The sequence below is a fragment of the Corvus kubaryi genome, unplaced genomic scaffold, assembly GCF_017639235.1.
Source record: "Corvus kubaryi isolate FWS band 111438036 unplaced genomic scaffold, C.kubaryi_AGA036_p1.0 37260, whole genome shotgun sequence".
NCBI lineage: Eukaryota > Metazoa > Chordata > Aves > Passeriformes > Corvidae > Corvus > Corvus kubaryi.
This window is the reverse complement of record NW_024581077.1, coordinates 1,344,480-1,371,917: the sequence shown is the minus strand read 5'-3', so window position 1 is coordinate 1,371,917 and position 27,438 is coordinate 1,344,480. Positions and strand designations below refer to the sequence as shown.

General features: G+C 38.5%; 1 protein-coding gene and 1 long non-coding RNA gene across 2 annotated transcripts in view; one reads left to right on the top strand and one right to left on the bottom strand.

The window, feature by feature from the left end:
- LOC121662649 overlaps positions 1 to 27,438 on the top strand; it is a 787,841-nt gene that overhangs the window by 618,119 nt on the left and 142,284 nt on the right. The window lies entirely within an intron of this gene.
- CHORDC1 (cysteine and histidine rich domain containing 1) lies at positions 220 to 16,423 on the bottom strand. Its single transcript, XM_042024031.1, has 11 exons — positions 16,341 to 16,423; positions 12,925 to 12,974; positions 10,834 to 10,890; positions 10,186 to 10,346; positions 9,525 to 9,625; positions 8,540 to 8,598; positions 7,452 to 7,522; positions 7,070 to 7,175; positions 5,951 to 6,070; positions 5,259 to 5,321; positions 220 to 4,732 (listed from the first exon to the last, which is right to left on the bottom strand). Exons 1-11 carry the CDS (start codon positions 16,402 to 16,404, stop codon positions 4,589 to 4,591), a joined length of 996 nt encoding a protein of 331 aa, XP_041879965.1. The 5' UTR covers positions 16,405 to 16,423; the 3' UTR covers positions 220 to 4,588.

The window sequence follows — 27,438 nt, the reverse complement described above, 5'->3', positions numbered from 1 at the left end:
TTCTGCAAAACTCACATATCCTGACTGGGCTGTAGCATTAGAAAGCAACAGGCAAAGAAAGGACATACACATGGGGAAAAACCCCTTGGCGATGCAGTTTCCCTCCTATATAAACTCACATGTGGAAAATGTCCACTTACATTTTATTTCAACAACCATGTTGCAAACCGACAGGGAAGTTCTCATCCATAACAAAAGAAGTCAAAAACCAACCCCAAATGCAACCAGCATGTAATAAGAATTTTATTGAATACATTTAGAAAAAAACTAGAGCATGAAGACATGAGATTAATTTCTGCATGTAAGTTTTATGAATGTGCAGAATCAAACAGCCATGCAAAAAGTCATCTCCTCTTCAACTGTAATTCAAGACTCTTATCATGGCAAAATTATTACCGCCCTAAAACAGTGTTCCAGACACATAATTCATTACTTTAAAAAGGATCTCCTTCCTGGACAGAGGTAAAAAAAAAAATTTGTAGCAAATTCTGAAAGAATAATGATTAACAGGTAAAGTATTTAATCAATACTCATGCCATGTTTAGAGAATGCAAGCCAAAAATGCATCATTATGTAGAATAGCTAGATTTTTTTTTCCAAGGCAAAGTTCCTAGTAAAACTAATTCCTAAACTACTGAAATGGTGACTTGATAATGTACATGATCCAGAATACCATCCAATGGAAGATTTTTTTGTCAGGTTGTATCAGTGCCATGTATGACCTAAGAGTCAGAGTAGCTGAACAGCCCTGTGCTTAAGTGTATTAACATTTAACATAAATTCCAATTCCTCCAAGAAATGTTGTTACAGATACAAGATCGCAGAATTGTTAAGACTGGAAAAACCTCTAAGATCACAACCACCAAGGCAGCACCACCACTATATGTTCATTAAACCATGTCCTTAAGTGCTATATCCATGTTTTTTGAACACATCCAAGGATGTGCAGACTGCACTGCTTCCCTGGGCAGCCTGTTCTAATGCCTGACAACCCTTTCCATGAAAAGCATTTTTCCTAATATCCAATCTAAACCTCCCCTGGCACAACTTGAGGCCGTTTCCTCTCATCCTATCACTTGTTACCTAGGATGTAATGTTAGGGGTACAAAATGTGTTATGTTAGGTAGGAAAATGGGCTTATACAGGAGGAAAAAGATTAAGATTCCTGTCATAAACTTGTATACTCATGCAATTTTCCATATTATAAAGGGATTATGAAGGTAAAGTTTTATATGCACCTGGACAGTCAGTTCTGACTTGTGTAACATGCTTGTCTACACGTGTAACACATAAACCCATACTGAAACACACTACAGCTCTTAAACACTTATAAAAATATAGCTAGACTGTATCAACCTAATCAATTTGATAAATACAGCACAACTTTTGAAAACATGAAAAAAGGATAAATTCAACACCAAGTACTCCTGTTCATACTGGTTTGCAATTTAGTGTCATATTAGACAGGTGAAAGACTGTGATCAAAAATCACTTTGCTTACTTGACAAATCTTGCTTTTGGGAAAGTATGATTAGTACACTACAGCTGGCCTCGCCTTCTCTCCACACTTACTAATAAAAGTTACAGCCAAGCCAATATTCCATCAAAGTGTCTGCTACCACCATGCATGTCAAGATGCCATTGCATGAAATACCAGGATCACCATTTTCCTTGGTATGTTGAAGCCTGTTGTGAGCAACTGCTCAAAACACACAAATTCACTGGTGATACAGATCTTGCAGCTTCAGGACAGAGGCAGACATATGGTTATAAAAAACTGCTAAGAATTGCTGCAGTTAAACAGACAGTTTATGGCAGTCTAGGCCATGTGAAGGTTTATCTTTCTATTTTGAAAAGGATCCCAGGCCATAGAAACTATGCTATTATTGTAAAATCAATACCTTCTTGCCTCACCAAAGCTGGTGGGGGTTTTATGGGTTCTTTAATTTGTTTGCTTGCTTTTTTAAACAAGGTAAGTTTTAGATGTGGTTTTATTGCCACTGGTAAGGAGAGTCATAACAGAACATCTGAAGTATCTTTAGTTTTGTGCTGAAAGTATAAACAACAGGAGAAGAGCAGAAGGAATGAATAAAAAGCAAAACCAGAATTTGGGACCATGTTTAAAGGAGTTTTCTCCCTCCACTTATGGCCAAGGTGACTCAACTACCAGCAGAATGTAGTTTGGAAGGGTGTAACAAGTAGTTACAGGATCCCAAAGCCTGCAGGAGTCACAGCAGATGGTCCATTCATCCACATTTCTCTCCGTTTAGGGTACTAAGGCAGAATATGACTCATTTCAAAACAGAAATTCTGTTTTCCCAAGGAATTCCATTTTCCACGTAGTTCTTTAAAATGGGTTTTACATTATGTAAACCTACTGCATGTGAGGATGCAAATTAAGTGAAAATTATGTTTTCCACATTTTTTAACATATTTAGGATATTTATATATCCATATGGATAGACACATTTGAACTTGCTTGAACTTTATTCTGGCATTTAAGCACTACTAATTTTGCTGTCCAGGTTCAGAGTTCTGCACACACAAACACAGATGGCATGCTAGCAGCTACAGCTATCTAGAATTTTTCATCCACTGATGTTCTCAGTGTCATACTAGTAAGTGCCCCACTTGTTGGTTCAGAACACATCAGAAAACATCTGTTCAATTTTCAGAGGACTGCTTGGCAGGCACACATTTTATAAACTTGTACCCTATCACTCTGCAGTACCTGACATTTTCAATTAAAAAGGAAAAAAAAAAGGCATTATTAGAGGTTAATACAATCTATTCAGCAGATCTTAGAGCTGGAATTTTTAAAAAGGGCCCAAGGGAGTAAGCAACCATGCTCAAACTAAGTGATCGAGGAAAATGGATCTTGAAAAGAAGGCAGAGAAGCACCAAAACAAATTTTATGTATGTGTGTATATATACATACATGTTACATTTGTATCACACCGGTGTTACTTTCTTGGTGATCAGGGATGGTTTCTTTGGTAATGTATTTCCTACTACTTTAAGCATGAAGTAGGACTTCAAGTACTGTTAGAGACAGAAGTCTGAGCTCAAGTCAAATTATACCCATTGGAAAACAGCAAGATTCTTAGAAATCTGTATTTCACTTCAGAATGCCTTTACAACACCCTGTGTTTTTCTTGGCACTATTCCAGGTTCGCCAAGGCTAGTAGGTGAGCATCCATCTTTTTCACAGTCCACAAGACCTCTTCTTTACATATACAGGATTAGGCACAACTAATAACAGTGTGCATTTTGTGTAACTTTTATTGGAAAACATTTTAATTTCAGCTGCAAGCCAAAATTAAGGAACTATTCCAAGCAGAAAGAAAAAGCAACATTACTGCACGTGTTGCTGCTTGGATAAAAAAAAAAAAAAATCTCATCTTTACAACTATCCTGCTTTCAGTCACATATCTTTACTGATGAACTGAAAACAAAACTAAGGTCTTGATTTCTAATTACCTCAAGAGATACAGTATTTTTTTAAGTATTTTGATTCAAAGGTATAATTACAATTTGAGACAGACATTTTAAAGCATGTTGTTTCTCCTAAGATTTGTCCTGTACATAAATGCAGTTCTTACATTACCATCCTCAGAGTCAAAAGATATACACATCTATGTGGAAATTATTTTACCAAGACACCTACAGTGTGTCCTGGCTTCTCCTACTACACATATCCACCTACTTTGAGAAGAGTCTTGAGATTTTCAGTGTTGTAGAATAGGATAGAATATACATTCTAAAGGCTGTCAAATATATACTTTGGCAATTTTATAATAGTTTGCTGTTTACATACTCTTCACAGCTGAAATGCTAAGTTATCCAGCCATTTCACTGTCCATTTGCTTTTTTATTTAACTATTCAAATAGCAAAAGTAAAGGAGTTAAAAAAAAAAAATCCCTTCTTGCCAATTTTTAAAATTTTAACCTGATCTGCTTTGATACATGAAAGACAGCAGGAGTCAGCAAATACTAAAATCCTTGGAATAATACCATTTATTTCATCCCTCCATAGCCAACAGGTATTGAAACAATCCTTCGTTTCAGAACATGGAAGTCTATGAGAGTACAACTTCATATTTCTGTTTATGTAACCTTTTACTCTAGATGTGGAATTGCATGCTAATCAGTTCAAACTCTGATTTTTGTATCTGCATTACCGTATGCTTCCTAACAGTGTTGGATTTAACACGGGCTACTGAATGCATCCAGTCTAAACAGAACAGCTGAAAAACAAAGACACCCACTGTGAACAGAGAGCACATCTACTGGGATAGTCAGTGCATGGCAGGGAAGGTTGCAAGCAAAGGGCAATAGCTGTTTTACTCCAAATTCCCATGGAGACACTGCATCTAGCATAAACATACCCATGGGAGCAAGAGCAGAAATAACTGTTACCCTTTTAAGTTTACACCCCCATTTACTGTGCGTCAAATTTCTTTCTAGAAGGGAACAGATGATCTAGCTAGCATTAAAAAAAAAAAAGAAATCTATACAAAAGTTAAATATTTGATTACAGTAGCAAGTCACCACTTCATCATGGGAAATAACTTGTCTCTTGGAATCGTTATTGATCTGAACCTTCCTGTTTTGGTTGTGTGTTGGATACTGGTAATTCCAGACTTGCCCATAGAAGGGGCTCTGCTTTTCTCATAGTGAGCTCAATCTTTGTAGCAGTCATGTTCACGTAACTCCTCTTTACATCGATCACCTGCAACAGAAAAGGTATTTCAAGCTTCAATTCAACAGACTGACAGATATTTGGGAATCAAGTTAGGGAGTACCCCATCACTAAATTTCAGTAGATGTTTATGTAGATGAAGATCCCTCTGGTATCTTGAGAAGTCAGCTCTTTCCCATTCCCAAGCTATGGAATGCTTATGGCATAAATATGTGCCTATGCATATCTAACATATACATTGGCTAACATACATAAGCATGAGTTTTCTGCAACACCACTACCATGGTGTTGGGACCAGAAAGGACCTTGGAAGGTCACCTTCTGTGCAAAGCAGCATCCATTATGATGTCACACTGGATCTCCTGGGGCATTATATTTGGATTTAAATGTAACTACTCAATGTCATGCAACTGAAATTATTTCAATAAACAGAGTAATGAGGAAAACCAAACCATTTTGAAAGAGAGGAGGCTAAAGGCTTATGTTCTGTTTTCCTTCTGGGGTTTTTTGTTTGATTTTTTGTTTCTTTTTAATAGAAAAAAAAATTTATACTTACTCCCCATAACTTAACACTGCGATGAAACTCCTTTTCTCCTTCAAATACAATATGGATATTTATCTTAACAGGAAAAACAACAGAAGATTAGAAAATTTTATCACGTTAATAAAACATTTGACACCTCAAGCATGTTTAAGCAAAATACACCATGTAAGGGCTAGGATCCTACAATGACCAAAGTAATGAAAATGTCCCTCAGAAACAGAAGTGAGTATCTATTTTAACAGATTCTGACTGAGTTGCAGTCAACAATGGCCACTGGTAGCTTATCAGTTTAGATTAAGAAATCAGAGAAGCATTTTAACACCTGTGTAATATTAGTAGCTGTGAAACAGCACACAATGAAGAATGGTATTAAATTCAATTAAGTCAAATACAATTAAATGATGAATCTATAATTATTCACACATACGGTGATGCAAATCCATCACGCTTGGGTTTTAATTATGGAAGTCAAATTAAAGTTGTTTTTTTTTTTGGCATACTGTATTGAGGATTTTAAAAAACCCACACATTAAAGTGCCGATGTCCAAACAGAAGGGAGAAAAAAAGATATACGTACTTGAACAAATGCAAATGCCAAGAAAAAGCAGTTACTCAAAAAAGAGTCTTATGCTATCTCCGCCTTGTAAATAAAGCTGAGCAGATTTTCCTAAGTTCAAGTTGCTGATCTTAAGGTAGAGCCTCACCATTGTGCTATTAGCTTCTACGTAGCTCAGATCAGGGACAGAGTTTTTAGCATACACAGAAATAGTCACTTCTCCTCCAGTCTGGTGCCAATCATGCCTGCATGGAACTACTTTCTTACCCTATATAAGGAAAAAGGTACAGAAAAAAGGTACAAGATTAACAGCATAAACTATTTCTAATAGCCAAATGGCATAGCTAATAAAGGACTGTATTTCATCTTCACAGGAGACTCCACTTGCAACTCTTCTTACTAAGTATTTCAGTATCTGCCCCTTAAACAAACTACAACAGAAAAAGTGTTACTTGGTGGATCAACTTCCTTTCCAAGACTACAGTTAGCCAACAGTTTATAGAAAGGAACTGAATGAAGAAAAACAGTGTTATGACTCAAAGAATGCTTCATATTCCTGCAAAAACATTTGTTACCCTCTGTTCTCTGATGCAGAAAAAATAAACTATGAAAAAAGCCCTCAAAAGAAAAACATAAAGCTAAAGTAAAAAACCCCTTGTCGGACAGAAGCCCATTATCTCAATACACATACAGTTAATATACACATAGTTTCTTTAAATGTGGGTAAATTCTTTACTCTCTTTTTCTACAGTCTCCTGCTTTAGGCTCACAACTTCAGCTGTTTTTTAATCCCTACTTTCTGCACTTGCAAATAATTCTTGAACAAAAATATAAATCTTCAAAGCAAGCAGCAATTATAAGATTTAAAGGAAGTAAAGGATTTGTGAATTGCTCTAGAATAACTACACTTTTTATCCCTGATGTTTGCAATGTCAAACCCATTTTGCCTCAGCAACAGACAATATACTCATAACAAGAACTTTGTGTTCACCTGTATCCATCCTGTCACCACATAATGTTTTTCAAGTGTTTTGTTCCATTATTATATTCTATAATATTCTTAAAGAATCAAGTATACCTGGACCGCAGACTACCTCACACTCCATTTCTCAGTTTTCCTGCTGTGCACAGTATCCTCCACATTATGTCAGAAGTAGTAATCTGTAATAGCTTAGCTACAGTAATAAGTCAATCAAGCTACAAACTGCATTTCAGTATTCAAAACTGAGAGTGGCCAATTACAGAATGCAATCTTAATGCTACTTACTGCATCCTTTTTAGTCCATACGTGTGTTCCTCTTGTGCAGCCTTCTTGAGCTAAAAATGTATTGAAGTCAGAAGTTTTTCTTTTACAACAGCTCCAGTACTTCATCCTTGAAAGTTTGCAAAGTAATTAACAAACAATGTTTAGGACACTATTTACGGTGAACATTTAAGGTCTTTCCTTTATGCAACATTACTTTTGCTTTTGTATACCCTCTTCAAGCATTGCCATTTTTGTCTGAAGAGGGAATACAGAATAAATCAAGGTAATATCTACAAAGAAAGCATGAACACACAACAGATTAGTCAAAAAAACCCTGAAGGTAACTAAATACTAACCCTTCACAGAATATAGGTACAAAAATGGAAGTTAGCTGAATACTAACCCTTCATGGAATATAGGTACACCAGAATGGTATATACATACTTCTTCTGTGCTGTGTGGTCCTTCGTATGTCTGGTGGGACAAAGCATTTAAAGTATATTACTGTTACAGGATTTGGAGCAAGGAAAAAACAAAAAAAAACCACAACACAAACCAGAAATACTGACCAAAGTATGACAAAGCTTTTGGGTAAATAATCTAGATCTAATGGCTTGTCCTAGCTTCTCCAAGTAACCATTCAACCTTCATTCACAGAACAAAGCCACTGCTAAGAAGCTGTACTTCGTGTTAGTTCAATGGCACACATCAATGGTGACACCATCTGTGATTATAAAGGTCACTTTAGATCCTCAGAGACATCCGTGTTTAAAATACTCTGAGCATTCAGAGGAAACAATAACTTACCTTGAAAATAAATTAAATTTATCACTCATGAAACACATGAATTCTCAAAAGAAAGTAAAATAAACAATACACAACTTAGCCACTGAATATCAGATCAATTCTTCCCAACACAAAGACTGCCAAAGTTCTCCTCCCACCAGAGCTTTGATAGGTAATGCAAAATCTGTCAGGTAAAATAGCTATTTAAATCCTAATGTCCCATTTTGCACAACGCAAGGGTGTCAGTGTAACTTTCACTTACAATGACTATGTAATATAATGACTCATTTTGGTGCTGGAAGTGTTAAAACACTGACTTTTTAATTCTTCATTCGGGAAGCATTAACTGATAAGATCAGTAGATGCTTCTGATCTATATACAGATTATCAAGACCAACTCAAGTGTTATCAGTAAGCCACCTCTCACCAATTTTATATTTAATATTTTAAGTTGAAACATGTAAGTAGCATGGATTTGACAAGCTTACTAATTAGAAGTTCATGACAGGTTTAAAAAAAACAATCTTAAGAGTTTCTGCAAACAACTCACATTTGTCCATTCTAAAGCATCTTATCAAATGTGCATTTGTTAAATCCAATGGACTTTGTGCCTTTTCCAAATCTACTTGTAGCACACAAAAACTGCTGTTAAAAACTCACTTAATAGCTGAGCAGCTGGATTTAGAGTACAACTGAACTACTTACTTTTGAACAGCCTGCATTTTTACATACCGTCCCAATCTTGATTTCATCACTATCTTCCTCTGTAAACAGAATATTACAGAAAATAGAAAATGAATTGTGTAACCTACTGAACACTTTGCTTTTATTAAGAATAAAAATGAGCCAAGGAGGAGATTAGAAAAACCTCCCTCTTCAAGCTTCTATTTTCTGTCTGGCATTGAAATCTGCCAGAGAGGTACAAAGAAACATTCTCAACACTGTATTACCTAAGCATCAAATTCTAGGCTCTGTATCTTTACACATTTTAAGTGAGGTAAATAAAAAAAAGATAAAGACAATCATTACAATCACAAGGGAAGAGAACAATTGTTCACCTTGTTCAGTTTTGTAAAACTAAGAATGTAAAAGGCTTCAACTGCTGTCTATAAATACACACAAGGAAATAATCTGGGTACCATGGAGAAAGAATAGCTAAATTAGTTTGGCACAAGAACAAAAGAGCATAAAATAGCCAAACCGTAGGTTGAAATTATAAAGTTTCTGCAGGAGCAATGTAGTTCTGGAACCTAATTCCAAATAAAATGTGGGAGGAAAAAAGAGGAAAAACAGATGAGGGAGAACCAACTAGTCTTCAGAGGGATTTCACCAGTTTATGAAGGTTTTATATGATACTGTGTCTGCAGCAATAGGGAGTAAAGTTCATTTCTTGGTAACTCTGTCAGTCACATATTCAGAAATGGATGTTCCCATTACATCCATTCTAACCAGGAAATCTTAGAAAAAACACAGTTCAAATAATGTTAAGGACAATGTACTGCTCCTGACAACTAAGTCTCCATGTTAACCACATTTTAACTGCAATCGAGATTCCCTGGACTGGAAGGTAATTCCCAGATTAAGAACATAATTACATGAAACTATCACTTCAGAAATTACAAGATCACCATTTCATTTATTTGTGTGACAACTAGAATCACACACCTACCTAATCTCCCTGTTTCCTTACCTTTTTTCCCTTCGTTTTCTGATGACAATTTCAGTTTATCGAGAGCTTGTTTCAAGGAAGCTGACACTTTCAGCTGCAAATTTGTCATTGGCTCATCTGGGCTAAAAAAGTCCATGCATTAGTGTCAATTCCATGAAAAACAATTTATAGAAGACAAAGTAGTAACTTGTAATCTTCCTACAAAGCTCTTCCTTTCAAACCTCCCTTCAGCAAACAAACTACATCTGTAAACACTAATCCTTATTGTTTATGAAAAAAGAGACTAGAAACTTAGAAGGCAGTCTTGGCTTTCAACTGGAAATCCTAAATACTCTACAAAAATAAAAAAAAATCAGAGATACAAAATAATCTAAATACAAGCACCCCAGGATTATTTTTATTAGTTTAAACCACTAAACACAGTTACTAGTGGCATTTTAAGCTATGAGGTTATAAACCTAAATTTTTACTTCTTGTGGATCTCAGTGCTGAGAGATCCAGTACTTCCTTGTCATAACCAGGATTCTTTTCTCTTATTTTGAAGCTTAAGAAAACATCATCACTGCTACCAAAACTAAGGTCTTCTACATTGTATGAAATGTGCAACATTGAATAACCAAACAAGCTTTAACTTGGCGAACTGACTACAAATTTGGAAAAACTTCAGTTTCATGTACCATACCTTGGCCTTTTAATTGTTTCCAATGGTTTTGGTGCCTGAATTATGTGTTCTTGAAATCTGGGTTTCAGTTCAGCTAGCTCCTTTCGTTCAGAGGTAGTTTTGACTTCTGGTTTAACAGGCTCAGGAGGTTTCTCGCTGTTATGGAGACCCTTTGTACAGCCCTATTGTGGAAAGCATATGTTCATAGATATATATAGATATGTGCAGTGTACTTTGTGTGCATTAAAAATTAACAGAAACTGCAACAAGTTTTCTTGACTCATTTCTTCAACTCCATCTTCTCCTTTAGCCCACTCTAAACACTGGTTGCAAAGGAAATCCTACTGCTAAAGTGGAAAATCTCCTAACTTGGATGTAAGTTAAAAGAAAAATGCATACTTTCTGCAGTCAAGCAAAGCAGCAATAAATGTTGACTTTCCTTCTTTATTAGCAAGTAGTTCTATCAAAACCTATTTAGATAATTTTAATCATTAAAGCTTGAAAATGAGACTTGACTTCAGCATTATATGAAGAAAAATAGAGCACGTAAGAATTAAGACTGTTTCAACAGAACTAGGCAAATTTAAAATATATAAGTATACATACCATTTAATATTAATCACTATCATTTGATAAGTATAAAAATTGTAAATAATCATGAGTACATACCACAATGCTTAAGAAGTCAGAAAAGTCTGTTGTTCTCCTCTTACAACATGACCAACCCTATAAGCATTTTGGAATAAAAACAACACAGCAATGACTACCAGATTTGACAACAGCAGAATATTAATTATATTCCTTTAAAAGATGTGGCACATCAAGATCAGCAAATGTTTTCTTCCTTATTGTGGATATTATTACCATCTGCATTTTTAAAAGCCACAAAACTCTTCTAGCTTGCTTGTACTGCCTTAATCAGAAAAGTTCAGTAAATGTGAGGCAATACTTGCATGACAAGTCAGGTGCCAACTCTGTACAACAGTAAATAGGAATGTTACTTTGTCTCATAAAGTAACATGTAAGCAAAACAAACAAATACTACACCTGAGACCAGGCTCACCTGTGCTCCAACATACAGGCCCTCTTCCAAAAATGATAGAGATTTTTTTTTTCTTTTCTCGAGCACCACTCAAATCTTCCGATTGCTTATTTCCCACCAACACAGCTGGATATGTGCATTGCACAGCTATCCAACTACATCAATCAAGAGCACTTTTTACTATATAAACCAGAAACTTAATTTTAGAGCAAATTGCCTTGCCACTGTGAATAATGTATCTTAGATCTCAAAGAATCTTATTAGAGGCAACAGCTTGACTAATGCACCACAGCTTTGAAAGCTTAAGTGGTGCAACACAATGGGTTTTAGGTAGGTGGTTCTAAAATACCCTCAAAATATTAACCATTTCCACGATTGAGGAGACAAATTCACCCTGCCCACCCAGATTATCTAGAACTCATAGCAGGAAGAAAACTGCTCATATGCAATTATGATAAATTTTTAATTAGGCCAAGAGATTGGAGAAGGACAAGCGGGAAAGCAGTACCTGTTTATAAACAGTGCATACATAAGAGAAAGAGGGAGTAAATGTAAGTTTTTGAGCTAACTGTATAATTTCTCTCTTTATAATTATGTAGAAGATTTTTGTACTGTGCTATGAGTACAACTATAATTTTGTACAAAACAAATTGCTATAGTCTAAGCAACTGTACAGTATTTGATCTAAGAGTATTTGTCCCAATTTGCCAGTGGCACACGATGGCCGACTCCAGAGTCAGGTACTGCAATATAAGCAACAGCTCACAGCAAACACACCGCCCAGCACAAATGCAGAAGCTTTCACAAGGCCAAAAGACATCACATTGCTGGGATGAGATGCACTTTGAGTAGAAGCAGCTCCTTAGTATCAAGGAAAAAAACCACTCACCCCCCTTAAAGCTCAGCTAAACAGCAGTTTGGTGTTCTAAGAGAAGTCACTCAGGCTACATCTATACTAATAGAGTAGAAAGTGCCAGGCTCCATCTTTGGACACCAGATTTCTGACCACACACAATCAAATTATTAGAATGATTTCCAGTACTGTTTTGGCAGTTGTATCTCAATGGATTCCCTGTAAGCACTTTGTAGGCATCCAGGAGATCCTGAAGTAATAAAACAGTTTAGCACAAAACCAAGCATGGGCTGTGCAGTTGGCCTAAGCACTGGAGACCAGTCACAGGTATATTTAATTCATCATTGAAGATGGAGCCCAAGAATCCTGGACAGCTGCATAAGAGGCATGGGTGACCAGTCCCAATTTAACCAACATACTCATTTGGCTGATTAAATGAACGTGACTGTTCTTTACAGCAGACAAATGTCACATACACATTAGTGCCCTGGCCACATTAGACCACAAGCAGCTGCTCTGAATTCCAAGCAGGTTAATTAACTGAAAGAGTATGAAAACCTCTCAACAGCTCCACAGTCCTATTTAGAGGACCTAATTAAACTGCTGAGAGACCTAAAGTCAGCCAACCAACAGGAAATAAGTCATCTAGACTTGCATGGCATTTAGACCATATGAGCAGAGTTTTAAATTTCTTCTTCAGGAATGAGTAACTGTGCTTTTCTAATTTTATGGGGTTGCTCATGATAGGCTAAACATCAGTTTCTGAATACTGAAAGATCTGGAATTAAAAAGAAAAAGCAGCACACTATTTTACGCATATGAAAAAACAGAAAGATAATACTTAAAAGGACAGTTGCATACTTACTTTGAGAGCATCATGAAAGACAGGCACACCTGGATGGTATGTGCATGAATCTAGAAGACAATAATTATTATTAATATTGAGGCATACCAAGAATCTTTATTCATATGATTACAAACCCAGCAAAAATGTCACATTTGCCATTCATGTATGCCATGAGCTGCCCCACTTCCCGAGTGCACATCATTACTCAGAAAAATCCAGACTCCACAGAAAAAGCTCTGTGAGTGCACATATTAAACATAAATAATCAGGACTTTTTTCTTCTTAAGTATTACACAACACAAACTAGAAAGAAGGTATCTAAGACAAACTACTACTTCCACGTGGAGCAAGTAAACTTTCTATGGACCATCCCTGGCCTCCATCAATAATCAGGCCTTACTGGTAATTTTGCAGAAGTAAAACAGTGACCCTAAGGCTGAACCTGACAGACAGAAAGTACTGGTTTACTGCTTCAAATACATCTATTTGCACCTGATCAGAGCTTTCTATTGAGAAGCATTCTGTTAAAAAATTCTCTTAATGCAAATAACGAGTTCACAATTTTAAGCATAATTAGCTTGGTTTTTTTTTTCAGTATCTGTAGTATCCTAGGCCACCTAAGGACTTGAACCCAAAGGTTAGTCTTCCACATGCATAATTTTTACAAGTCAATACTATTTATCACTAATTAATTCTGTACAAACACTACACTGAAACACAACCTCCATTAATTAAAGTCTTTATATTCATAGACGTTTATCAACATTACACAGCTGGTCCTTTTTTACTTGTATTCCTTTCACACATAATAGAATTGCTCTGATTATATAACATCTCACTGACATTACTGCATGGGTAGTATTTTACTGATCTGATTCTAAACACTATCTTCTAGCCTTTAAAATAAACACTTAAAATTAAAAGTGACACAAACACATAACAGGAAGCAAAAGAAAAAAGTGATAAATAACTTTATTAGCAATCTGCCTACAGATATTTAATAGGCAAAACCCCAACTCAAATGTGGTTGTTTTCTTCTTTTTTATAAACATGTAGATTTTTAGAGAAATCTTGTTTTGTACGACTTGCTTTGATTTTATATTCAGTGCCTAAGTCTAATACACTAATACAGTCTGAGGGACATCAGTTCCCACCTTAACTCAAAAGGTGCATATTTTGGGACATTGGTCCTTCAGCAAGACTTACAAATATAGACATAAACCTCTATCAATTTCTTCAGTTTCAGAATGAAAAGCTAATACTGGTAAACCTCACAGCAAAATTAAAAAGAAAAAAAATGGTAATTTTGCATAGAGACCAGGACTTCACTGTTAAATTAATAAAAATATAAGTAGAGGTTATTTTTTTCCAAAAGTATAAAATTATGTCATTAGAAGCATCATGAGAGCAAAAATAAACTCTGTTTGTAGCAAAGATTATTTCTGACTCAGAAGACTTAAATGAATATTTCTAATTCTTCATAAGCATTCATCAGTAGAGAGGTGCTGTTAATAACTGCAACTGTTTTAGAGACCAGAACCATCTCATAATCAATTAAGTCAGCGGTGGCTATGCTCCAGCTCACAAGGCAGACACAGAGAAGGGTCTGGTCGTCCATCTGGCCAAGGGCAGTCCTTTTTCCTTGCTCCCTGGAGCCTGCTCTGCAGCAGGTACATCATGGAGCGAATGACAGCCCGCTTGGCTGCTGCCTCCTGAGCGCCCTGCGTGCTCCACGAGGGAAGATACCAGCACAAGGAGCTCTGCAATGGCTCAACAGAGCCAGAGGGATTTGTCCACTGAGCAGTCTGAGCATTCTCCCTGCTAGAGGACAGCAGAACATCAGCTTGTCTGCACTCATACTGAGTCCAACAGCTCTTGTCTGACAAGAAGAAGGATCCCATCACACACTAAGTGGGGGAAACTGGAAAATTAGGATACAAGCAGATAAAGGCATATTCTACTTCTGATTTGTATGAGATCAGATTCCAGACTTTGGTTGCTATCCTACATTTGTCACTGAGAAAAAACAACCCAAAACAAGTTACCTCTCCACTGCTGTTAATAACTTTCGTTCACCAGGAAAGCCAAAGTATTTCAAAGCCATTTTCTCTAACCCTCAGATAATTTTTGGAGACACAAGTACCACAATTTTTCAGGTCTTTGTCGTTGCTTGTTTGGGGCTTTTTTGATGTCAATTTCATAGCGAAACTGATCCTACTGTGTACATACTGCCATCACCTTACTTCTATCATTAAAGCTCAAAGTAGAAATTTGTAGGGGTCACCCAAATGCAAAACCTGGTTCTCTGTAGTGATCTGTGAATAATTACATTTACCTTCAGAACTGCTTAGTCTAGGACACAGGGATTCCACTATATGTTTCAGTCATTTACTGAAACTAATTTCATCATACAAAATTGTTTTCCCTAGCCCAAGCACCACAGAGTTAGCATATGGCCATGCCAACCTGACCTAGTTTACTACAACTTGATCACAAACCATAAAGAAACGATACTTTTATAACGAGTACAGGTCATGAAGTCCTAATAAGAATTTTTTTTTTCTTTTACAATAAATACCCCTGTTTGCTTTGCCTTTTGTGGTGGAAGAGATCACTAAATGGAAGCATTCCACAACTGTGCCTGCTTCTCCTGCTACTAATGTTAGCGAGTCCTACTCAACATGCTGCCCACCTCTTTGGAAAGCATTTAGCTCAGAAAAATAAACACATTTTATTGACATGGTTCTAAATCACACAAAATGCACAGGCTAGAACATGTTAGACTACTTCTAACCCTGGGGGTCACTAAAAATTGAGTTTCTAGAAATTTAACCAACAGAGTTACTTCATGAACGAGGTGAGGGCAAGCCTTCTGAAAACTCAGATCACTCTTCTGCAGCCTCTGCGGGATTGTGAAAACCAAAATGACAGAGCTTTAAAGATGTTTCACCAGGATACCCAGCACACACAAGAGAAGCACTGCAAGCGCTCAAGGCACTTAGCAAAGTAGACACACGAGTGCCCTTCAGACACATTTAAATACCTGCGGCAAGTCCACACACTTGGACTAAAAAAAAAAAAAAACCAAAACAAAGCCAAACCAACAAACAATAAAAACAAAACAAAACAAAAACAAACAAAAAAAGCCGCTGGTAACTGCGATGTATGCAACACCCACAGAGGCCCTCAGCAGAGAAACCTACGTTGGCCTTAAGAAGCTTTAGCACACATGACAGCGATGAGCAGCGCCGGGCCAGCCCCGGCTCCACACGCGTGTCCCCGGGGCCCCCCGCGGGCTGGGTGACAGCCCCGCAGGGCCGCGCAGCCGGGCGGGACGGGCTCACACCGCCCCGCAGAGCCCCGCGGGCCGCCCCCGCTCCCCGCGCTGTCAGCGGCACAGGCACCCGCGCCCCGGCCCCGCCCGCCGCTCTCACCCTCCGTGTTGCTCTCGGGATCGAAGCGCTGCCCGCAGCCCCGGTTGTAGCAGAGCAGCGACATGGCCACGGCACCTCCTGCCCCGCCGCCCGGGAGAGCCGACCCCGCGGTGCACGGCGGAAGGAAGGAGGCAAGGAAGGAAGGAAGCCGAGCAGCAGCACCGGGGGCGGGGCAGCTCCCGCGGCGGAAAGAGCCGGCCGGAGCCTTCCGGAATCTTCACGAAGCTTCGGGGTACGGCGAGAGCGGGCGGGGAGCCGCGCAGGCGCTGCTGCGGGGCCGCGGAACCGCCGGGCGGCTGGGCCTGCAGTGGTGCTGCGGATGTGGGTGAATGCTCGGCCGCGGGGGAATTTCTGGCGCTTTTTTGCTTTGTTTTGGTTGTTTTGGTTTTTTTTTTTTTGTTGTTGTTGTTTTTTTTGTTTTGTTTTTGTTTTCTTTTAATATAGGTTTTCTAAGTCACTTCAGAAAAAATTAAAAAAAGGGCTACGTAAAAACCCCAGTAACTAGAAAGTACTAATACTTACTTCCTAAATGCCTTTGAGTTTGATTTGAAATAAGTGCTCGTGTGTGCGTATCAAAAGGCTGTGTCGTCTGCACTGAAGCAGAAACCGGCGTCAGAAACCTACTATGAGAAATACTGATTTACGTTTAGTTCTCTGAAAGTTTGCCTGGCTGCTCCTGACAGCTGGTCAACTTACATATCCTCTATAGTGTGCATTATAGAGGTTGTATTTAAAATCATAGAATAGTTTGCAGTGGAAGGGACCTTCAAGATACCTAGTTCCAGCCCCACCACGGTAGGCAGGGACACTTGACTAGACAAGGTCACTCCAAGCCCCATCCAACCTGCCACTGAGCACTTCCAGGGATGGGGCATCCACTGTCCCAGTGCCTCACCACCCTCACAATAAAGAATTTTTTCCTAATACTGAATCTAAAACTTCCTTTCAGTTTGAAGCCATTCCTTCTCTTGTCACTACATACTGTTCTAAATACATAATTAGGGACGTCTACGTTTCTGCACGCAAATACAAACTGATTTCTCGGGGTTAAACATCTTTTGCACAGCCTTTTAAATAGAATTGCCTAGGAGTACAGCATATGATAAATCCTGAAGCACACGTGCACAGAATGAACAATAAAAGGTGCCTCCTTTTAAGGGATAATCAGGAGACTGCTTCTGATGTAGCCCCGAACTTTTGCAAACTTAGGAGTTTATGCCTGATGCGCTCTGCTGGCATCTTTTTCTGTGTGTCTCACATAAAGATACACGTTTGTTTGAGCCATCGAATGCCGAGTGCTTACCTCTGCTCTGCAGTTCCCATTGAGGCCTCTTGTAGTTTCAAGCAGAAAAAGCCCCTCACTCTCTTGCTATTCACCAGAAGCATTTTAATGTATAAATAAAAGTGGTGATAAGAGTTTGGAAAGAAAGGGGAGATGTAAGAATGCTTCTCTTTCTATATAAAAGCATTTAAGTTGTTTCTTTTTGTAAGATGCCTTACTTTATAAATAGAAGATTGACAGAAATGTTGCATATTTAAAGTAGGTGTATGTACATCATTACCATAAGGTGAAGAATTGTCCTTAAAACATAAAATTCACCTGTTTCCCTGTCAGTGAAAGTGCCACATGAGAATAAAATATGATTTATATCCATAAAATAAGTTCTGTGCTATTTCTGTGACCGTGGTTGCATTTCATCCATAGTGTGCAAGCATACATCCGTTTTAGAAGGAACCAACATTTTGTTGGCTTTGTACAATGCAAAAAAAGTTATGCTTCTGTAGAGGCAGCATCAACTTCTGTTCTAAGAATATTTTTTAAAAATTCAAGAGGAGTTGTTCAAGCAGCATGGTATTTACTGGATTAAGCAGTAGCATTCCTATGACGTTAGTAATGGAGTTTGGTTCTAGCACTCGGAGAAGACTTGTGAAAAGAAAAATACAATCCATGTGTTCCCAAAAAGTATCACATGTATATTCCACACCTGTTTGCTGTCTCAGTGATATGGAGACATGCCTTTATATCTCCTAGACAGAAATCAAAAAAGAATGTATTTGCTTCATAATTCAAAACTCTACAGCATATCACATTAAATAAAAATTAATATGAAAACTCAATTTGTTGTCAATTCTAACACACACAGTCAGATCTCTGAAGGTTAACGAGCTGTATCCATCATCTTTGTACGTGACGTTAAACAGAATGAGGTTTTTTATTTCACAGAACACAACAGAAGCAAACAATGGTTTGTAATCAACTCTTGAAATCACATGTATTCGGCCTGTACAGAACACTACAAATTTACAGTACATAAGACTCATCTCACAGAAGTCTGCCTAGCTTCAAAAAGGCATTTTCTGTGCTTGATAGGAAGGCTTGAGAGGCTTTCAACCCAGTTTTGTAAAGATAGAAAGTAACTTGTTCAAATAAGATTTAGATATTCATCTTGTGGGCATGATAGACTTAAATCTAATTTATTCCTGTATACTTTGTGTAGAAACCTTTCATATGAGATAAAGATAATTTTGATAAAGATCATATGAGAAAAAGATAATTTTTATGTGTTTTGTCCTTTATTTTCAGTTTCAAAGTTGTCCAGAGTGTTAGATTCCAGAATGCTAGACAAACTTTTATGGTGTCTTTAACAACTGGATCTTGTATTAGGTGTTCTAAGACATCTTATCTGAGAAATAGTTAAAGATTTGTGAGTGTACACTTTTTATTTTAATTACAACTGCTCTATTTTTCTCATGTTAGAAATTCTACAATTAAACAATTTTGGAAGCAGTGTTCTACCTTGAACAGACATAGCACAGGAGAATGTACATTCTGGATTTTATGTATGTGTGCACATGTCCTGACCTGATGAATGTGTTTTCTGGCTGACAGCAGAAGGATTTATCTCCCACCTCCCCCACCCTTTTTTTTTTTTTTCCACAGAGCTGGATTCTGTAAAAAGACTTCCTCTGAAAAAAGCTACCCTGAATTTTTACCAGTCAAAAGTCATTCCATCTTGTCCATGGATTATGGGACTTAGGCATATTTCCAAGCATTGGAAATGGCGTGGGTTCCCTGTAGAACTGGAACCTGTAAAGAAACAGGATGTTTCAGTTCACTTCTCAAGATGCAGAATCTGCTGATTTGCTTGCCAGTTTGTTGGGTGAGGAGTCTTTCATCCTGGCATCTTCAAATCAGGACATTGTTCGTGCAGTACTGCTGAACATGGGATTGCCCCAAACTAAATCAGTTTTCAATAAACCTGAAGGATGGTGAGGAGAAGGTTTTCAAGGTTCAAGCTTCAGGCTAGAGCTGTTGTGTTGGTAGCACCTGTCACACCAGCATATTTTGGCTTCTAATCAGAGGCAAAGGGCATTTTGGGTTCCCTCAACTTCCTTGGAACAGCAAAGGAGTCCTTGAAATCTAAACAGATTCTGAGGACTCATTTAAAATCAAGGCAGGTAGCTCTGTTTCAGATCTAGAAATATCAAAATGTGAAATAATAAACCGATCCTGTCTTTAGGAAGCTTAGCAGAGGTTTAAAATACAAATGTAAATCCCTGTAAAGCTAAAAGCCAAAAGCCTGCAGAGTTTGCAAGAAACTGTCTTGTTCAACTGAATATGTTCAGATTTGATGGGCAGAACATCTTAAAATGTCACATCTCATGGAGAAGGAGAACAACTGACTTTTTGGGAGAGAACACTTTTTTCCCCCTTCTGTCATTTTTTTAAATGCCAGGTTTTCCCAGGAGGTAAGAGAGATTAAACAGCATCCTCTTCTAATAATCCACCAGAGTGCTTGCTGCTAAAGCATGACCTGAATTTAAGTAGATGCTTCATTAAGGCTCACCACCTCCTTTGATATCAGACTTTAGCACAGGCTTGCTGTGCAATTGTTGGAATTCATTTAAGGCAGAATTTTCAAAGGTAATTTTCTAAGCAACATAGGTGCCTGCAATATCTAGAAAACATTACAGTATTTTAGGCAGTTTTCAGAAGTCTGCTTTCCGGTGCTACTAAGGAGACTGGAAATTTTGTTACTGAGTTCAGTAGGATATGGGATAATATGTTGATGGTTTCCATTTAAATTTTTCTATGCCTCTGACCTTGCTGCAGAAAGTAAAACCTGTTTGATGCAGTCTGTACAGCCATTCTCCAGAGTGCTGCTTTGTCATAACTTGCAGTGATGCATGTATTATAATGACCTTTTTCATCCTTCCTGCAGCTGAAACAAGATTGAAATACTACACAATCTGTGACTAATTAAACATAAATGCTATGGTGAAATTTTAAAAATTCAACTCCTTAGTTGAAAGAAGATACTAAGATAATTTGTGTAGATACATACAGTGCACTAATGCTGTGACCCAAATCGATCTGAACACAAAGTTGATGGATTACAGGAATACTGGTGGGAGAAGTACTGAAACTAAATATGCCATCCAGAGGGACCTTAACAGACTTGAGAGGTGGGCCTGTGTAAACCTCGTAAAGGCCAACAAGGCCAAGTGCAAGGTCCTGCACATGGATCAGGGCAATCCCAAGCACAAGTCCAGGCTGGGCAGAGAATGGAATAAGAGCAGCCCTGAGGACTTGGTAGTGTTGGTGGATGAGAAGCTCAACACAACCTGGCAATGTGCTCTCACAGCCCAGAAAGCCAACTGTGTCCTGGGCTGCACCAAAAGCAGTGTGACCAGCAGGGTGAGGGCAGGGATTCTGTCCCTCTACTCCACTCTGAAAAGATCCAACCTGCTGCATTCAGCTCTGGGGGCCCCAGCACGAGAAAGATGTTGGAGCAAGTCTGGAGGAGAGCCATGAAGATGAACAGAGGGCTGGAGCACCCCTTTTTTGGAGACAGACTGAGAGAGCTGGTGTTGTTCATCTTGGATAAGAGAAGGCTCCAGGGAGACCTTAGAGCAGTCTTCCAGTACACAAAGGGAACTAAAAGAGAACCAGAGAGGGACTTTCTACATGGACTTGTAGTGATGGGACAAGAGATAATGGCTTTAAATTGAAAGAGGTCAGGTTTAGGTTGGGTGTTAGAAAGAAGTTCTTTACTGTGAGGGTGGTGAGGCACTGGAATAAGTTGCTCAGAGAATAGAAGTGTTCAAGTCCAGGTTGGATGGGGCTTTGAGCAACTTGGTCTAGTGGGTGACATCCCTTCCCCATGGCAGGGGGTTTGGAACTAGATGATCTCTAGGGTCCCTCTTCCAACTTAATGGTTCTATGAGTCTCTAAATACAGATCAGATATTTAGAAGTTACAGTATAGTAGTACGTTCACTTTACCTTGGTGGATATTTTCATGGAGTGTTTGAGCTTCCATCTCCAGCTTTTTGTCCTTTTTTCTTCTTTTTTCTTGGAGGTGACTAACAACTAAATCTGGTTGAAGTTCTGAGCACCAGTTTCAGCAGCAGAAAGGGCTTACATTAGAAGTGACCTCGCCTTAGTTCTGGGAAATAATGATGACCTTTACTTTGCTCCTCTACACTTTCCTCACGATTACTCTCACTTGCTCAGTATTACCAAATTTATTCAAGGTGCTCTCTTGGACAGGTCCCCACATCTGATGTTGTTTCCAAAATAAGGGTATTTTAAATGTGTAAATACACAATGTAAATTTCTTTGTCATAATGGTTCTGAAACTGGAATCTAACAGCTTCAGGCTTTTCTGGAGCTGACATCTGGCTACTTAAAACCAAAAGAAAATGTCCTGATTTTGTTTGGCAGCTACAGAAGTTTTAAGAATAAATTGTATTTAGAAAAGGTAGAAAAGGTCATAGCACAGCTAAGGAGGCTATGATCTGGTTATGCTTTTTTTCATTCAATTCACTGCAAGCAAGTGTATTCAAGTAAAGGCAGCTGTCCAGGATACCAATCCCCTTTGTTTCTGATGCTGTGAAGTTAGTGGGACTAATTGCACATGCAATGGGAGAAGTATGCAAAAGAATTTACAAGACTGCACTTCTTGTGAGATTTTTTGTAGTGATGTTAACAATGGATTTCTCTGTTCATTGATAATGAAATACATTGGGTTGAATCACAACACTTTTTTGGGAGAGAAAAGACGTGGAAAAAGCCCACTTAGTTTTATGTCAAGAAGTTTCGTTTTGATTATGAAAAATTTAAATCTTCCTAATTACAAAACAGAAAGGTTTGCAAAATGGCAGTTTAAGTTTTTGTGTGTAATTCCTATTTATGTATTAAAGAAGATGGGGCAGTAACATGTAAAGAGTGCAGACTGAAAAACAGCAAACGTATTATGAACTCGGTATATGCTGGTTAAATAAGTGCTAAGAGTTTCTGTCAGCCAGAAGGTGGTAGCAGAATTCTCCTATAACAGCTCTGGATTGTGTTCCAGAAGGCATTCTCAATACAAAGTGATTTTGAAATGCGGTTCAGAAAACATATTTTTTTTAGTAGCAGGAACAAATAGCACTGACATTTTTTTCATTTGGCAGCATCTTTGAGTAGAAAAGTGTCTGCACTTATGCCTGAGATGTCATGCATTGGGAATGCATGTAGGATCTGTTACTTGGGTTTTGTCTCTGTTTTTTTTGCAATTGTAATTATGGTTTTTACAGACTTTTTAATGCCAAAGGGAGCCATTTATGGGCTGAAATGACAAGAGATTTATTTTCCTCATAGTGTCACAAGACTGGAAGATGTCAGTACCATGAGAAGCCCAGATAACACATTATTTCCATCCAGAGGAACTCTTGTCATTCTTTCACAGATATAAACACAAATGCAGAGTGATATCCATCGGCTGGGACTGATGCAGCACCCCAGTCATACTCTTATCAAGGGCAGCAACTTGAAGATGAGAAGGGATAAGTTTTATTACTCTGTTTTATTGTTTTGTGATGCACTTGTGATGGACCTGTCTGTTCTTATGACCCAGCCCACTGCTGGGTTGGGGCAGCGAGATGCCAATCAACCCCGGGCCCTCCCGTGGATCGAATTTCCCAGGGACACAGACTTGGAGGGTGGGTCGAGGGGTGGCTCAGAAGCTTAAGCCGCATCCCCCCATGGCTGTGCCCGGGTCCAAACTGCCTTCCCCTGTTCGGGAAAATTCTCTCTTACTCGGTTGTTCACTGGTTCTTTGTTGTTTCTCCCACCTCCTGGTTTCCTCCATTGGTTCTTGTTGAATTGTATTCTCCTCCTGGCTTGTAACTCATTGGTTGCCTTCCCTCTCCCCGCGGTTTTCAAACCCCCTATAAAACTGAGGGCAAAAGCCTCCCGGTGTGATTATGATCATTGCCATGTTCTGGTTGCTAGACTTCTGACACTAAACCTGTTGGAAGCCTTACCAGAAGCCCCTCTCTCTTCCTTTATCTCCGAGCGAACGTGAGCCGATACCGCCGGCTCCTGCCGCGTCTCCTCTGCCAAGAAGGCGGCGAGCGCGCCCAGCAGCGCCCTTCCTGATGCCGAGGTCGCTTCTGCGGCGCACAGAAGTAACACCGCTGGATTCTCTCTGACCTGGGGCACGCCAGAGCTCGTGCTGCGGGCACAGAACTGCGTTACTTGTGATACTCTTTGTGCACATAGCCATTCCTGTTTCAACAGAGACACTCTTCATCACTGCAAGAAACTTCTGAGAAATTCAGGCTATGGAGCACAGCCTGCCCCTCATTTTTTCTTAACCGCTGTGTCACAGCTCTGATGATACTCAGTACTCCTCTGCAGACTTCTTTAAGAAATTGTTCTGTATCTTAGAGATAGTTTCTATGGTAACTATGATTGTGATTTTTGTAGTTTGTTGGGGTTTTCTGTTTTGTGGGTTTTTTTTTTTTTTTCTTAAAACTTACTGGATAGTTTGGAAATAGAGGGAGCTAGGCTTCAGTGTGACATTAGGAAGAGTCACCACAATAAAATAAGCTAGAAAAATAAGTCATTCTGTGCTTGATCTAGCTATCAGTAAACTGAAATAGCAGTTCAAAAGAGCATCAGTCTCTTACTTATAAGCTGCCTGACTTATAAGTAATGAGGCTGGAGCTGCTGGAGCTATGCAGGAAAGAAAAAAAAGGAAGAGCTCAGAGCAAGCTCTGCCACTCTTACAATTTTGCACCTGATGATCTTTTTAAAATTGGCTTTTTGTAGTGACTGCAGCTTTCCTAGTCTCCTCTTGCTGCAGTTCTGATGGAGAAAAACATTCACCCAGAAGATAACAACAACTGACTATTATATCATGTGTGCTTCTCTCCCCATTTACTGTTCTTTATAGTATAAATATGAAATTGTTTGGGGCACTGTGTATACAGCAGTGTGTACAGAATTTCTAGTGGAGCCACAACAGTGACAGTGATGAAGATATGAAATGAGCTGGTTTAGAACACAGGAAAAGATGGCAGGAAATACAAATTATAAGTAGATATAGATATCAATAGATCTATAAGTATTAGAATACAGATATAGAAAACATGGTAAAGACCCAGTGGGTATGTACTGTGTAAAAGACATGCGAAGATACTGAGATAATCACAAATTTCAGACATTCATTTTGCATATATGCTGGGAAAGCATTTGTGGGAAAGGTCTCTTTTAGGCAAACATGTAGGTGTTGTAAAGATGCCAGAGGTAAGATTGTAGATTACATTGCAACACCTGGGCATTTGAAAAGCCCCACAGTAGTTTGCCAACAGCCCTGTTTTCTCTTGAGGCAGAAGCTAGGAGAGGGTTAAGCCAAAATGAACTTATTCAATGGAAATTCAAATACTTGTAATAAATAATGAATGTACTAAAATTGTATTTAGAGATCATTAGCGTAATGCTTACCAGTTCTCTGTCTGTATTTAACTGTTTCATCTAAAAAGAAGGAGACAAAATGTTTATTTTGGGGAACCAAAACAATGATATGAAATCAAAGGGGGCTGATGAAGGAAAAGATGCTCTTAGTAAGTAGAGAGCTTTGATATTTTGTCATTACTGTTAAAAAAAATACATTATCCTTCTGTTTTGCTGCAAAATGAGGGAAAAGGACCACATTATTCAAAAATGCTTTTCAGATATGGAGTTCAGTTCAGCACAGTTCTGAAGTGCACAGTGACTGCAATTTCACATGTTCACAGTTACATTACAAAAACTTTAAAAAAAATTACAAAAGTGTAATTTCTATATAGGTACAAGCAAATCTTTTAGAAACAATATATGATTTTTTTATATCAAAGTCTGAGAAGTCCAAATGAAACTCAAAGATGTTCCCATTTACTTTAAATTGGTACTTGGCATCTCCTTTGGGATTAATGAATGTTATTATATCTTCATATAATGCTGAATGACTATTTGCTGAAAAATTGAGGTTCTTTTAAGGTCCCTTAGGTTGGGCACTAAATTAATTGGGTTATTTGAACTCTATTAGTCATCTGAAACAACTTGGCCTCTATTTCCTGCTCTTAGCAACTTATTAATGTGGAGAGGAGAGGAAAAGAGCAAAGGAGAAAACGTCAGCACACTTATTTGCGGGTAATGCTTCCATCTGGAGAGCAGTGACCACCACAATTCTTGCAAAGAGGCCGAATTGTACAAGCCTTCTGGAGAGCTGCTTTCCTAGAACTGAAGTGAAAATGCTATTGCAGTTAAAGGTAGAAAAGACCACATTCTGTAGTGTCCTATGTTGACCCCTTTGAAATTTTCCATTGCTGGCAGTGAGAGACCAAGTGAGGAATGAGGACACCCAACTGCCACTTGTCCTTCACACAGCTCATATTTCCCTTCATCCTATCACAATGATGTAACTGAAGTCTGTAGCCTGTGTCTATTAAGCTGTAAACAAATGCATCTGTCAGTCAGTGAGAAATTTTAGAAAGAGGAAAACCATGCAGTTCATCATATGTAACCACTAGGAGAAACTTAAGCACTGAAACTGCTCACACTGATCATGTTCTCAGGCATGAGCAATTAGAAGTAGGACCAGCAAAACCAGGGTATGTATTTGTAATTTCAGCTGCTGGGCTGGTTTCAGAATTCTCCAAAGAGGGATGTAAATAGTCATGTGACCAGCTGTTTAAGCCTAAATCTGTAATAAAACTAATGAGTTATTTCAAAATATATGTGAGCAGGCAATTAGTTACTAGAGGTGTTTAAAAAAAAAAAAAAATCTGTATTTGTTGTGCAAGGGAAGCTGGAGGTCGTTGTATCCAGAATTTTGTGGTTGTAGAATAGATCCCAGTGGATGCAGGTGCATTGCACACCAAACTTGTGCAGGCAGTAGAAGAGCACAGAAGCTTTGGAACAGCTCTTCTGGGTGGATGCTCAGCTCCAGAACAAGTGATGTGATGGCCAGGTCTGCCTTGGATGGTCTCAGCACTATAGATCAAAGCCTCCACAGGAACAGTGCCTTGCAGTAATACCTAGTGGCAGATAAGCATGTGAGCAATGGGCCTGTGTAAACTACATGGTGTAGTTTGAGCACAACAGCACCTGCCAGAGGATGGGTTCTTCATCTAGAAAGGCTCATGCACTCAATGTAAAAAGTGTGACGTTACGTGATACTAGACTGACCATAGATTTTACTAATTTCAAGCTTATTTGGTGAAATTGTCTGTTTTGTTTTGTTTTGTTTTGTTTTGTTTTTTCCCCAGATTGTTGCTCATATCTCTACAGTTGCTGGCAGTTTCATTTCTGTGTCATTTTGCCTTTATTCCAGTGTGCCATAATCCTTGCTTAACATCTCCATAGAAAACTATATTAGCAAGCAAAATATCTGCACGCTACAACCTGTTTCAGAGCTTAAGGTTATGAGATGGGTATTTTCCTTATGATCTTCTAGGTATCTGCATTGCTATTCCACATTGGAAGAACAATATCATCAGTAAGAACTGTGAGATTTCCCTGTTTTCACAGTTATGTGAATGCCACCCTTCCTCAAGTAATAATCACTTGCTAACCTTGCATTTGTTGCTCTTTCAGATTTCACAGCCAGAAGTGACACTGCTGACAGCTTGATAAACTGTTTGCCACTTATGATGGCTTTGCCTCTTCCAGGAACATTCTTTCCCGTGTATACTCACTTTGAAGAACCACCCTGGTTTTAATCTGAAGCTTCTGCACAAATTAGGCAGCCTTTGCTCTGCAAAATTACTGGGAGGAAAAGAGTGAA